Consider the following 14,928-nt stretch of genomic DNA (forward strand, 5'->3'; position numbering starts at 1 on the left):
AAATGTCCAATTACTTTTTAATCCTGGAAAAACATGGACAGCCTACATTTAGGACAACTTTGGACATCTATAGAGTCCTCTGGCCAAATGAGAAAGTTCCCAAACTTGTTGTCTTGCTTTTTCTTTCTTCCACCATCAAAATTATTAGTTTAGTCTTCTGAAAAATGTATATTCATCGTGTGATTTCTATATTGAAACCCTTCAGTGTCTCCCAGAGTTTACAGAATAAAATCCGAGCTCCTTCACATTCTCATTGTGTCTCTAACTCTCTGACTTTATGTCTCCCTGTTCTCTTTGGCGAACTTGAGTGAATTGGTGTCTTTAGGACATTTTAGCTTTTACCTTGGCGGGACTCTTATTGCCATTTCAGCAGTTATTTTCCTTGTTCTTAATTCAGTGGTCTTTTGTTTTTTCTATAGCGGCTATGCCATATCTTACCTGCTTTCTTCAAGTCTTTTCTCCCTCCCCTTCCCATTCTTTTCAACCTACAGACAACCTAATCTCTTACCAGGGAAATGAGAAAGCAAATAGGCGCTAGAACACTATGTCTTCTACCCACAGTTGTTATCTCTACGCATATCTGGTGTTAACCTCCTCTCTGTCAAACATCAGAAAAAGGGATACTTTATTTACTATGACCATTGTTCTTGTTGTTGTTAATGATAGGAATAAGAATGTATTGACATGTTACCATGTCCAGTGCCATGCTAGGTGTTTTTACATGCACCGTCTCATGCATTCCTCACAGCCCTGTGAGACTGGTGTTATTGTTAACTCCATGTTACAGATGAGGACAGCGAGGCCAAGGGAGGTTTTGGACCTTGTTCAGTTACATAGCTGTCGGTACAGAACTTAGTCCCAGGCAGTCTGATGTCATGGACTGTGATTTTAACAACTGTCCTGAACTGGTGTGTGCTTATGCATACATGTACATGTGTGTGTGAAATAGTCTGCTACATACTAATACACTTGCCTCTGTGTAAGGCATTAGTTCTCCCCTGCCTACTTTTGTTCGGTTTGTCTGTTGCCTCTTCAGTTCCTCAGTCTCCACTCTGCTCTTCTCTTCAGAAATAAGAATCTTCTTAAGTCATTCGTTGCCCCAAAATGTATGAATGGATAGCTGGATGGATGGATGAATAAAAAATCCTTCACTAGCCCTGAGGTCCATGATAAACACTGCCCTCCCTTCATTACCTAGCATGAGTTTTTTCAGAGTAGTCTCTTTTTGTTTTCTACTTCCTTACCTCTGGTTACTTACTATTCAGGAAACAGCAATCAGAATGCTGCCTTAAATAATGTGTTGAAACTGATCTAGGAGAGATCATCAATTAACTCCTAGTTGCATCTAAAATACACAGGCGATCTACTGACTTCTCTTCTGTGCTGTTACTAATGTAACCCAAGCCAGCATTCTCTTTCCCTTAACCATTACAATATACGTTTGTATATGTATATTACAATATATATGTGTTCTCCACTTACGCTTTTGACCTTTTCCCAAATCAGTCTCGGCACAGCCCTTGATGTGACATTTCTGAAGTACATTTGTGTTGCACCATTATTTATCTGCTTAAAGCATCAGTGTGTTGTGCTTTGAATTTACCATGCTCTTTCCTGTCTTCGGACCATTACACACGCTGCTCCCCCTTACTCCCACTCCTGCCTGCCTCTCTCCTGCTTGTTCTTTGAGTCTCGGCTTAAATTTTTTTCCCCATTATGTTCTCACTTACTTATTAGGTCTCCCTATTAAATTCTCTCAGAGCATCTTATTTTTTTCTTTTCCTTCCTCAAAATTATCATGGTTTTTTAATTAAATCTTTAATCACAAGGTTTTTTATTGAATGACCCCTGCGAGATGACAACTTCTGTAAATGTCTGTATTATATGGATTTAATTCACATGGTATACTTACCAATGTTTGTTGCCTGTATTAGCTTGAATCCAAAATCAAGTGGGCTCTTTTTATTCCTGTCTAATTCTGTATCCATTTGGTACTTGACTGTTGAAAAATTTAGATTCCTTATTGAGTCCTTTTCTTTCTTTGCCTTCTCTAGTGGTAAATACTGTTTCCTAATTTTAGTCCTATCACCCTGCCAATGTCCTTTAGAATTTTCATTATTGTATAACTTCCTGGGTGATAAAAACAAAATCTCATCAGTTAGAGAGGTACATATGCCACAATTGCAATTACTCTTGCAATAGTCACTAAAACCTCATCAAACAAACAAACAAAAAAAACAGTAAAACTGGCAAGACTACAGAAGAATCAGGCTTTGAATTTTTGAAAAAAGATAAACTTACCCGAGACAGTGACTGGGCTGCTAAGCTTTCTCTAAACTTTCTTTCCCTCTTTTTTTTTTTTTATCAGCCATATCATAGGATTTGCTTATTTTCACATGTCATAAATTAAAAAGAAACCAGAAAAAAGAGAGAGAGAGAAGAGAAAAGAAACAAAAAAATCTAGGGACCTTTCCTGTATCTAGAGGCAGGTTTCCTGGGAAGAGGGGTATGTTACCTCCCACACCATCTAGGATCAATAATCCTTTTCTTTAGGGGGGTAGATTGGCTGCATAGCTTCCCACTGACTTGTCCTTCAATCTGCCTCCCACAGAATTGAATTTGGTACATTATTGTAATTATGTGCTGTACCTGTACTGGGGGAAAAAAACACAGATCTTTGAAAACTCTGCCAGTTAGAACCCCCAGCAGGAGCTTTTAGACTCTTCCCAGTGTGTTTGCAGCTCAGCTGTTCTCAAACCTTAGAGCTATGGAAATTCCCACTTGTCTTGCACTGTGAATGGAGACCCATACTGTGTGTATCTATTAAAGTAACACATCTTCTGAGAAAAAGAAGGCAATAATTAGTTCTCTTAGTAATTGGTACTTTGTTTTTCCTGACTTCAAAATTACACATATTTTTCAATTAAAAACATTCTAAAGCTATAATCTAAGAAAAAGATGTTGAGATAGCCTTGTGCATAAAAAACATTTATAATGAAAAGCAAAGATTATGTGATACTGCTGACAGCATAATTTTTTTTTCTTTTTCTGCATAAATATGTGAAGGCGGGAGGAGTGGATTTATGCCTGTAGTTGAAACTTACAGATATATAATCAGTTTGCTTTTTAATTTTTTTGAAGCCCCCCCCAAGAGCTTATGAGCTCTATTCAAGATAGCTTAATCAGGTGAACAGGAAATTCTTAAAAGCTTTTTTTTTTTTTTTCCCTCCCACACATCATCAAAGGCAGTTAGTTTGGATGGAAAATTGTACCTCTTCTGTTCCATTAATATTAAATCATTATTCAAGTTTGCATATTCATTGGGAAAATGGCATTTTTCTTTATCTGCTTTCATTCAAAGTGTTCAGTGTTTTGATATGTAATGCCTTGATTGTTTCTATTTTCATTCCTTCTGTAAATATGAATGCTAGCTCTTACTTCTAGATGCACCTTCATTTTTATCTAAAAAAAAAAAAGATCGTTTAATAATTGTGAAATCAAGTAAAAGAAAACCCACCATGGTGTGTTCTCAAATCCATGTATTGAGATTCTGGTTCATTTAAATAACTTCTCATAATAATCCATTTGGTGACAGGATGACTTATTTCCATCAGCTTTTACAATAAAATGAGGTAAAATAAAACCATCTGAAACTGAATATTCAGATAAAGCCTGTGGATGTCAATCAATTTTTCTATTGATAGATTTTCATTAAATTTTAAAAAATGAAAAATTCACCCCTTTCCCCTATCCATATATCAGTAATCCTTTAAAATAATAGCCTAGTATCACAGGTGCTCTAATGGCCATTCTTGGCCTCAGACAGTTGTTAGAACGATGTTTTGAAAATTCTTTAGCCATTTCTTAATGTAATTCTTTTGAGCTTCCAGTGTCTCTTGGGGTCAACATTGTTACCATGTTCTGTTCCAGACTGCAAATGACTAGATATTTGCTGATGCATGATTTCCACATATCACTCTGTTTGAGGAAAATATTCTCTGCGAGCACATCATTGCTTTTCTGGGATAGAGTCAGTTTGCAAAACCCTGTTTTTCCAAAGCTTCATTTTGCAGATTACTAATGACTCTCAGCTCTCCTGACATCTAATATACAAACGTTTGCCGTCGGCTCCATGCAGCAGGTGCACCTGTATTGATGATTTGTCCAGTCCGAGTACTCGGTGTACTGCAGAAAGCACTGCAGTGAGCAGTAGCGAGCCTGTCCTGGGGGGGCGGTTATGTCTAAAAGAGAATAATAATGATTTATTTGACAGGGAATCACAGACGCCCTTGTTTTAAATATTTCCGTGCTTCCAAACATCAGAGTTAAGCTCAGTATTCAAGTGTGGGTCTCACAACTTTTATAGGAAGATCTGCCTGCTGTCTAACTTCAACTGACTTCTTTATCGTCACTTCATTACGTCACCTTTGTTATAGTCACTGATACAAAAGTATTCCGTAATTTTAATGTATATTGGGTCCCAAGAGTATTTAGGTATCAGGGGAAGCACTTTTGTAATAAATATGTATTTATTACAAATATACCTGTTAATTCCCATGAATCTTTAATATTATATATTAAAGATATTAGAAGATCACTTATGCTCACATGTGATGGCAGTTGAAAATGAGTTTCTTAGCAGTGAAAAATGACAGAAAATAGAAATCACCTTAGAAGTGAGTGACACATGACTCCAGGAGTGGCATGGGACTGCTTCCTCCTCCTTCACACAGGACTGTTACACTTGGATCTTTTTTCCTTTCTCTCTGGAATCTTATGGTAATTTGGCAGAACACCGATATTCCACAGCTGCATAGATACTAAAGTGTATAAAAGTCAAATTATATTAACAAAATTGTGTCGGCTCTTTGGGGAAATAACCAACTTGTGGCTGCTCTTACTAAAGCTGTCAGTATAATTTTTTTTTTTTTAATATAGTGCAGATCATCTGAAGACATGATAGCTGCTTGGTGTAATTTGATAGACACGTATCTTGTAACACAAATAAATCCCCTACATAATACAACACCTTGGTCAGCATCCCACAGCACTTCAAGGAATGAATTATGAAACAAAGGATGCCAGTCAACTAAAATGCTGCAAGGGACCATAAGGAAAAACAAACATACGCTGCAGCCAAGTTTTTGTTATATTTCCTTGTATCACTTAGGTGCACTCAAGTACCTTTATGAGACATGAGTCTTTTAATAACTGTAACTGTGGCTGGGGATGTCACTCACTACTACTTATGATTTCTCTGCTTCAGTTATCTAAGACATTCCCTTACACAGACAAATCCTCTAATGGAGATTTAGCTATTGTCTATCAGTCTACCCTGCTCTGATCATAAAAATGCATACTTCTGACTGCAGGAAATTCTATTAGTATGATCAAAGCATACTGTTTTGTGGCTTCTGTTAAGAGAGTCTATATAGTTTCACCTCCTCCATAAGTCTCTTGATTTTTATAGTAACATGTTCTCACTGCTAACATTTCTAGTGGAAAATTTATATGATGCACTGAAATTGACTGAAGGAAGCACGGCATGATATTTACAAAGTGCTCAATTGAAAATGAAGGCCATTCTTCATCAAACCCTAGTGACACATGTTCCTTAATGGATGAGAAAAACTTCATCTCAGGTTTTGGAGAACAGTCAGGGACCATGGTACCTTGTTGGGGTAATTTCAGAGAATGAGTAAAGAGAATAATAGCAATAATAGCTATTGTTTTACAGTGATTCTGTTGTGTCAGCTATCATGACAGCAGTTTTACACATAAGGTCTCATTTGTCTTACTGAAACATGTATGAATGACTTAAGGAATACATTTTACTGGTAGAAAATAAAGTGTCAGAAACATTTAGTAAATTGCATTAGATTGTAACTATAAAGTAACACAACTGTAGTTCAAGTCCAGATCTGTGTAACTCAAAAGTCCTATTTCTTCTACTTAATTTACCTTCTGAGTCTAGAGAATACAGCGAATGATTTCTTTCCCTCTCTGAGGATTGAGGGGATAATTCTCTTGAACCTATTTTTCAAAATAGTTATTTAGAGCTCTGAATTTGGGCTGTTATTGAGCCTGGGAAGTATCATTGGGATGACCCTTTTGGTAGCTAATTACTTTACATAGGAAGTAGGATACCTTCTTACTGCGCCACATCAGCCTACTGTGATGCCTCTTTACACTGTCCATCTGCTTCCTAATCCTGTCCTTTGCCGATATTGGACTTTCTGTTTGTATTAATGAGTACATCCATTCATTCACTAATTTTATAAGATTTTCTTTCAAATTACATATGATATTTATTACCTGCTCTGCACTAAATTTTATTTTGGTGGGTAAATGAAGGAAAATATTTTGCTAGTTCAAAGGGCAGATGTGATCCTCTTATAATGCACAACCTCTTCCCTGAATGAGGTTGATTGGTGATAGACTGTATCCAGTAATAGCAGTCAAGAAAGGTAATTCCCTAGGATTTTTGGTTCGACATCTTAGCTGAAGACATCATTTTGGGGACAGTAAAATATTACCATCCGTTGGTGAATTTTGTTCAATAGGCAACCCGCCTGTCTTCCTTGGGACAAGATCCAGAAAATAGTCAGCTCAGGAGTGCTTTTAAAATCAATCAGCAAATATTTGAATGTTTGATATATACAAGGACCTGTGTTCAGTCTTTGATTCTTCTCTCTATGTACTCATCAACAACCTGCTGCTGCTGCTGCTGCTGCTGCTGCTAAGTCGCTTCAGTCGTGTCCGACTCTGTGCGACCCCATAGATGGCAGCCCACCAGGCTCCCCCTTCCCTGGGATTCTCCAGGCAAGAACACTGGAGTGGGTTGCCATTTCCTTCTCCAAGGCATGAAAGTGAAAAGTGAAAGTGAAGTCGCTCAGTCGTGTCCGACTCTTGGCGACCCCATGGACTGCAGCCCACCAGGCTTCTCCGTCCCCGGGATTTTCCAGGCAAGAGTACTGGAGTGGGGTGCCATCGCCTTCTCCATCATCAACACCCTGCCTCCCACAATATTCTGATAACTCCAAAATCTGCCAACTCTGATACTTATCTCCTAAATTCAAGGACTGAATTTCCGAATGCTACCAGATATCATAACAATAGCTAAACTCAAAATATCAGGAAAGCAATATTATTTCCCTATTATAGAGGTTCATTTGACTATTCATGTGATGATTTGGAGGGGCGAATGCTGGAAGGATCCGGGAACACGTTTAAATAGTCAGTTTTAGTGATGCAACCTTGAAGTATGTCAATTTTAACCTTGAATGATGAGAACTGAAAATAAGAGCCAATTCTAAGTAATTCTTCAGGTTAAAATATAGGCAAGGAATGGTATTAAATTACATTGTGTTTTCTGTGATTTCAACATGACTTCAAGATTTAGAGTCTTAATGTTGTTCCATAACCACTAAGTCATGTCCTACATCCATGTCCTAATAATGGGACTCTAATAGTGTCTTTGTTAGAAGTAAAATACACTGGTGTCTGAAAGAATGGTGAACCAAGTTCACTTAAATGCTAATAAAAATGTCTTGGTAACATCCAACTAATGGTTTTTATTTGTGGATCTCACACTGTTTGCCTCACCTTTCCACAGCTCTCAAGACAGAGACAAAAGGGAAGGAACTAATGTATATGGCTCATATGTTTGGCTCCTACCTAATTTTCAAAACAAAACTGCTTAGCAGGACTTTCCCCTTCATTAAAAATGAGGAAACTGAAGCAGAGCAATTAGGTGGATTAGCTTCACACAGTCAGACTCTGCAAAACTGTCTAGATTCACTCATTTGGTTGAATTTGCTACTAAGCCGTACCCTACCAGCCCCCACTGCCTTAGTCCCTGATTGACTTACTGGAGTACAGATAGCAGATCAAGGGAAGCAAATTTATCTACCCTCATTTTCTGAAACAAACATAAATACCAAACAGTAAGCCAAACCAAATTGGCACTTCCTTCTGCCTTCATTAATGCCAACAGTATTCTACCTCGCAAAGGACTAAACACCTTGGAACCATCTTTGACTTTATCCTCCCATACCTGAGCATTTACTACTAAATCCCTTTGCTTCTTTCTTAATTCTTCCACTTGTATATGTTGCTTTCTTTCCCTTTCTACTGTCAGCATCCTAGGGCGTTACCTGTTTCTAAGACCTTTTGAAAACTCAACTAACAGTATTTCTGTCCCTAGTCTCTTTTTCAACAAGTCATACATACCACTCTCAATATGACTTCAGAGGTGGCCTGGTGTAGTTATTGAGAGTCTGAATTCTGTAGCCAAAATGCCTGAGTTCAGAACTTCAATATACAGTTTGACTCTGTACAAGTTATTTAGTATTTCTGTGCTTCACTTTCCTCATTTTTAGGAGACTAACGTGAATAATGTGTTTTCCTGGTGGCTCAGATGGTAAAGAATCCACCTGCAATGCAGGAGACCCCGGTTCAATCCCTTGGACAGGAAGATCCCCTGGAGAAGGGACTGTTTCCCCACTCCAGTATTCTTGCCTGGACAATTCTATGGACAGAGGAACCTTGTGAGCTACAGTGCATAGGGTCACAAAGAATTGGACATGACTGAATGACTAACACACAATGTGAATAATCATTTCCTAGGGTGGTTTTGAGAATCAAATCTACATAGATGTATATAACAGATTTCTAGAACAATGTCTGGAACAGAGTACTCAATGTTAATTGCTGTTATTGTTACTATAAATATTAAAGTACTTTTGGTCACATTATTTTGGTTGGGGGTGGTACTGGAAAAAGACTAATCAAATCCATGCTGTTTTGGGTTTGTAGACCAAACATTGAAATATAAAGCCCAGAAACAGTAGACCAAGCATTGACATACAAAGCCCAGAAACAGATATGAATGCAGCACAGATATGAATTAAAACAAATGGTATTAGAACCTGAAGCAAGACTAAAGATGTCTATGTAAGCTTAGGCTGTAAATTCCTTGTGGATCTCAGACCGAAGCCACCCTGGTGTTCAGGGTTCCTACAGGTCTTACAGGGCATAGCCAGAAGGGAGGTATATGGTGACTAGCACCTGATCCAAGTAGTTCTGTGGTTTTTTTAACCATCAGGGAGACTGAAAAATTCCTCTTGAGAAATCTGTATGCAGGCCAGGAAGCAACAGTTAGAACTGGACATGGAACAACAGTCTGGTTCCAAACAGGAAAAGAAGTACGTCAAGGCTGTAAATTGTCACCCTGCTTGTTTAACTTATATGCAGAGTACATCATGAGAAACGCTGGACTGGAAGAAGCACAAGCTGGAATCAAGATTGCCAGGAGAAACATCAATAACCTCAGATATGCAGATGACACCACCCTTATGGCAGAAAGTGAAGAGGAGCTAAAAAGCCTCTTGATGAAAGTGAAAGAGGAGAGTGAAAAAGTGGGCTTAAAGCTCAACATTCAGAAAACGAAGATCATGGCATCTGGTCCCATCACTTCATGGGAAATAGATGGGGAAACAGTGCAAACAGTGTCAGACTTTATTGTTTTGGGCTCCAAAATCACTGCAGATGGTGACTGCAGCCAAGAAATTAAAAGACGCTTACACCTTGGAAGAAAAGTTTTGAGCAACCTAGATAGTATATTGAAAAGCAGAGACATTACCTTGCCGACTAAGGTCCGTCTAGTCAAGGCACGTATGGATGTGAGAGTTGGACTGTGAAGAAGGCTGAGGGCCGAAGAATTGACGCTTTTGAACTGTGGTGTTGGAGAAGACTCTTGAGAGTCCCTTGGACTGCAGGGAGATCCAACCAGTCCATTCTGAAGGAGATCAGCCCTGGGATTTCTTTGGAAGGAATGATGCTAAAGCTGAAACTCCAGTACTTTGGCCACCTCATGCGAAGAGTTGACTCATTGGAGAAGACTCTGATGCTGGGAGGGATTGGGGGCAGGAGGAGAAGGGGACGACCCAGGATGAGATGGCTGGATGGCATCACTGACTCGATGGACGCGAGTGTGAGTGAACTCCGGGAGTTGGTGATGGACACGGATGCCTGGCGTTGCTGCGATTCATGGGGTCGCAAAGAGTTGGATACGAGTGAGCGACTGAACTGAACTGAAACATATATTAATAAAATGATAGAAAACACGCTTCTGTGCTAATTATAGCCAAGTAACAATAAAAAGAAAAGAAAAATTAAATGGGGAAGGATTTGGAAACAGTGATAGAGGCATATAGAGGCATAATGAAGGCAGAAAAAGACATAGAACCTTGGATAGATTCCCACACAAATTTACACGTAGGAGATTAGATTTGTTCATTCATGGAGACTTTAATGTGGTTAGCTTCCAATTTTTATGGCGTTTACATGGACTCTAAACGGACTTTGATTCAAATTCTGCCCCTAGGCATATACCTCATATATTCCTAACCTATAAATCTTTTCTCACTTCATTCTTTCTCTCTACAACTTCTTTTTGGTCTCTAATTGTTTTTGCTTACTCACTCACTTTCTCTTTCTTTCTCTCTACTTGCTTAATTTTTAATTATTTAACCGTTTGCATCCCCTCTACTGTGAAGCCTTTGTTAAATGTTGTAGTCATAGAGTTTAATGTTTTGTCTTATTTCAGTGAACATCTCCAGCACTTAATTTCTGTTTACCCATTTAGAATCATGGGCTAATTTTATTGTTAGCTGTAGTTATCATGTGATTGTGTTATGAGTTTTAGGCTATATTGGACACTTTTTGTGAGTAGATGGTGTGTCTTATACTTATCACGTGAGTACTGAAAAAATCAGTAGGATGCTTTGAATATTCTCCTGATTGTGTTTTTGCAAAGCTATTGATGAGTGATATGACCTACATTTCAGACCTAGTAACAGGGATATTCCCAGTATACTTTTATATATCTGCCTATGAAAAGCATGAATGCATATAGGAGGATTAGCAGACAGCAAAGGTTAATTTTTGGAGAGGCAGACATCCATGACTAATGACAAAATTTATTTCAAAGAGGAAAAATGATAGATTATGCTTTACTTTTGTATCAGAGCAGATAGGGTCTATTTGACAGCTCATTTTGCTGCTTTTGAGGGGTATTTTGTCCCCTTAAGAACTCTTAGTTTAAGAGTCCTTAAACTAAGGACTTTTATTTATGTTGTCAAATTATTTTCATGTTGTCTGCAGTTATCCCATGCCTACTCTGTGACTGGCATTTGTATTTAAAAAAGTTAAGCTATATGTAAAAAATAAAATAATTAGGATTGTTAATAATTTCATTGTGTGTGTGCTTATGTATGTTCTTATGTGTTGACCCTCCACCCACCTCTCTCCCAGAATTAATTTGGTGAATGAAAACTAGTTAAATGACCTGGAGTTATGGGAAATTAAAGACTAAAAGAGATTATCATAGGAACTATACCAAAGGGAATAGAGAATGTGGACCCAGACTATGAAACAAGTAAAACAAGTAAAAACTTGAACTGTTTTGAAGAAAACCAATATAGAATTATTGAATAATGTACCTAAAAGTAAGTTCATGTAATTTTACCATAACTTTTTTTTTATTTCTCTGAAATGCTCTTTATTTATTTATTTGTTTATTTTTACTTTACAATACTGTATTGGTTTTGCCATACATCAACATGAATCCGCCACAGGTGTACACGTGTTCCCCATCCTGAACCCCCCTCCCTCCTCCGTCCCCGTACCATCCCTCTGGGTCATCCCAGTGTAACATTCTGTCAAGCAGGTGAGATTCTTTTGAGCATATCTAAATATTTAATGTATTATATTAATATCGATCATAGGTTTAAAATTATTAGGTGCTCAATCAGAGCTAGTCTTCTGGTTTCAAACAGCATAGAAATAGGTAAAAGTGAAGCCACATTTATTTAGGAAATGTGGTTCCACTTATATTATCTGTCATCATATATGTTTTTTTATATGTGGCCCAGCTGTTCATTCAACTGAATGTTATATTTGTGCATTTTCATAGTTCACCTCAGGGACAGATTTTTGGCACTTTAAATTTTATTGATGACTAATGATTATGCAGTTAACATATAGCAGCTGGCTAGCTTCAGTAATATTTTCTTAATGCTATAAGGATGATTTCATTTATTCTTTGAAACCTAGCAGCTATTTTTTAACTTTTAAAAAGAATACTCTTTTGAAATATCTAAAACTGAATAATATTTGTTAAAGTGTTCTGGAGAAGGAAATACAACTGTTAAAACCCAGAGAGAATTAATTTTATTCAAAATTTTTACAATATCATCTATAAAATGATCCCCATTAGAGAGAAAAATAATGGGCTTTATATATATATATGAATATATGTATATATGAATATATATATGTGTATATGAATATATGTGAATATATATATGAGTATATATATATATATAGTCTTATACAGCATTCCTTATCTTACAGATGAGCTCAGTGAAAATGTTGCGGCCTCGTCTCAATAGCATTCTTTTCAAGCTCACATTTGAAGAACATGTAAACAACATTAAGCCAAGCATCATAGCAGTAACTCTGGCCTGTGAAGAACTGAAGAAAAGTGAAAGCTTTAACAGACTTTTAGAGTTAGTTCTTTTGGTTGGAAACTACATGAACTCAGGCTCAAGAAATGCCCAGTCTTTGGGTTTTAAGATCAACTTTCTCTGTAAGGTAAGAGAACATCTTATAATGCCAATTTACAACAATAATCTCTTCTATGAGAGAGAAGTCACTTTAAACACCAATAGTATGTAAGCCACAAAATTATGCTTTAAAAGGATGAATTTTATGGCATGTGAGAGCTGGGTTCAATCTCTGAATTGGAAAGATCCCCTGGCTAAGGGAACGGCCACACACTCCAGTATTCTGGCCTGGAGAATTCCATGGACAGAGGAGCCTGGCAGGCTACCGTCCATGGGGTTACAGAGAGTCGGACATGACTGAGTGAAGTCATCTTTAAAACAGGTAAATGATTTTTAAAAACCGTACTGTAATAAAATCTCAAAGACTGCAAATACTTCTATAGTATACTGTTCAGCTCTTGCTGATCAAATCTTTCTGGAGTTTTTTGATCCAAAAAAATGGCTTTTATAAACTAGATGCAACATTGCATTTTAATCCCTTCAAACTTAGTTTGTGTCTGTCCAGAAAGTATTTGAGGAGCTAAGTTCAGTGAGGTAATAGCCAAATATTTCTTTCTGAATATGCTTTGCTTATTCTCCTCTAAGAAAATGAAACTCTTTTTTGTTGAAAGTGTTGTGTTAATAAATTTATACTAAGAATCTAGTGCATTAACTAAAAGGTTTTGAAACACCAAGTGATAATTCTCTTATTGTTTTGATTAAACCATTTCATGGTATTGTTCTCAAGGTTTTAATTCTTGTGAAAGGTAAACAAAGAAACGGACAAGGGATGATATAGGTCCATTTCTAGGTTAGTGCAAACCACCATATTCAAGGGAAAAACCTGTCTGTTACACAAAGAAAACTGAACAGACTCTGAGGGGGAGGCCTAGAAAGCTAGAGAGAGAGAGAAATCTGAAAACAAGCAGTCAGTCTTTGACATCTCACCATTGTTTCACCTTTTTTTTTTTCTTTTACATCTGAAAGCATTACAAAACTTTGGTTAGTTCTTGAAGTATATTATTACAAGAATCCCCAATCTAGGAATGGGTATAAATTTCTTTTATATTTATGCATTAAATAGATGTGCAATACATATAAATGTGCTAGCATTTTAATATGTATCAAAAGTGATTTGCTCCTGGTCGTTCTCTCCCAGATAGACATAAAGAATAACATTTGTAGATAAGAAGATGCATAATGAAACTGTATTGTTTACTCCCGATTTATTTTTGAGAGGCATAGGGAAAGATGAGAAGATAGGGAAGATAGTCTGGAATGTTAGATTTTTGTTAAAAAACCAACAGTTTTAGTCCCTCTGCCAACAAGAATAAAGCAGTGCTTGTAATAAGTTAGAATAACTCACACCCTGATTTGGAGGGTAAAACTAAATAAGACTTCATTTTATTGCACGTCATATACTCTAAATTAGTACAAGCATCTCTTATCAAGATGTTAGTTGTTTACAGTATATACTGTAGGCACAGTGAATGAATCTTAAAGTGTTCTTGGTGGGTGGTTACCAAAACAGAAATTAAACTGTCATTGGAAATTTGTATTGTTAGTCTGTTTCACATTTAATTCATATAAAGAAGACATGTAAAACAAACTGTCCTAATTTGAATAAATATGTACCTTTTTAAGTGTCTTAATTTCACACTATTCAAATTAATAACGTGAACTGATTTTATTGAGGCAATAATGAATAAGTCATTTATATGTAGGAACAAAAGATTCCATTAATCTCACAGAAGGATTGTACAGTTGCATCTTATATTTTGGATAGAGGCTTCTTCCTGTCATCTTCCTGTCAAATAAAAGTTCTTCCACACAGCGCTGGTCTGACATCTATCACTAGAAGTATGCTCAAAGGATTCAGCACAAAGATTTTTGCCAACTTCAAATAAAATAAAAAATATTCTTGTGGGAAATACTAGCATGTAGTAATGGATGTTCTAAAAGAAAAAGAAGTGAATGTTTAAAAATCTTTTTCCCTCTCCCACTTTTCAGTAGGATTTTTATGTTCAGGGGAATACTTGTCATTAAGAAAGAGAAATATCATATACATGTATGATATTCCCACAATATCTAGGATTAAAAAGATGTTCCTGAAATGCAAAGGATTCTAAACAGATATAAATGTCTAAAATGAGAGAAATTTACTGAAGTATGTAGAAATAGTTAGCTTATATTTATAATCTGTTGGAAATTGAGTTAACTACTAATGTATGATTGGCTAGAATTGCTGTTAAATTTGTTATATTATAAAAGATTACTTGGTTGATTTTTCTTAACATATTTTTTCTAAATAAAAATAGCA

General features: G+C 36.7%; 1 protein-coding gene across 1 annotated transcript in view; it reads left to right on the forward strand.

Moving 5' to 3' along the window:
* The window catches only part of DIAPH2 (diaphanous related formin 2), a 791,835-nt gene that overhangs the window by 484,024 nt on the left and 292,883 nt on the right, over positions 1-14,928 (forward strand). The window contains exon 23 of the mRNA XM_052663405.1: positions 12,418-12,657. Within this exon, the coding sequence (XP_052519365.1) occupies positions 12,418-12,657 (240 nt within the window). The remainder of the gene's footprint in view (positions 1-12,417; positions 12,658-14,928) is intronic.

Source organism: Budorcas taxicolor, chromosome X (genome assembly GCF_023091745.1).
Source record: "Budorcas taxicolor isolate Tak-1 chromosome X, Takin1.1, whole genome shotgun sequence".
NCBI classification, from domain to species: domain Eukaryota; kingdom Metazoa; phylum Chordata; class Mammalia; order Artiodactyla; family Bovidae; genus Budorcas; species Budorcas taxicolor.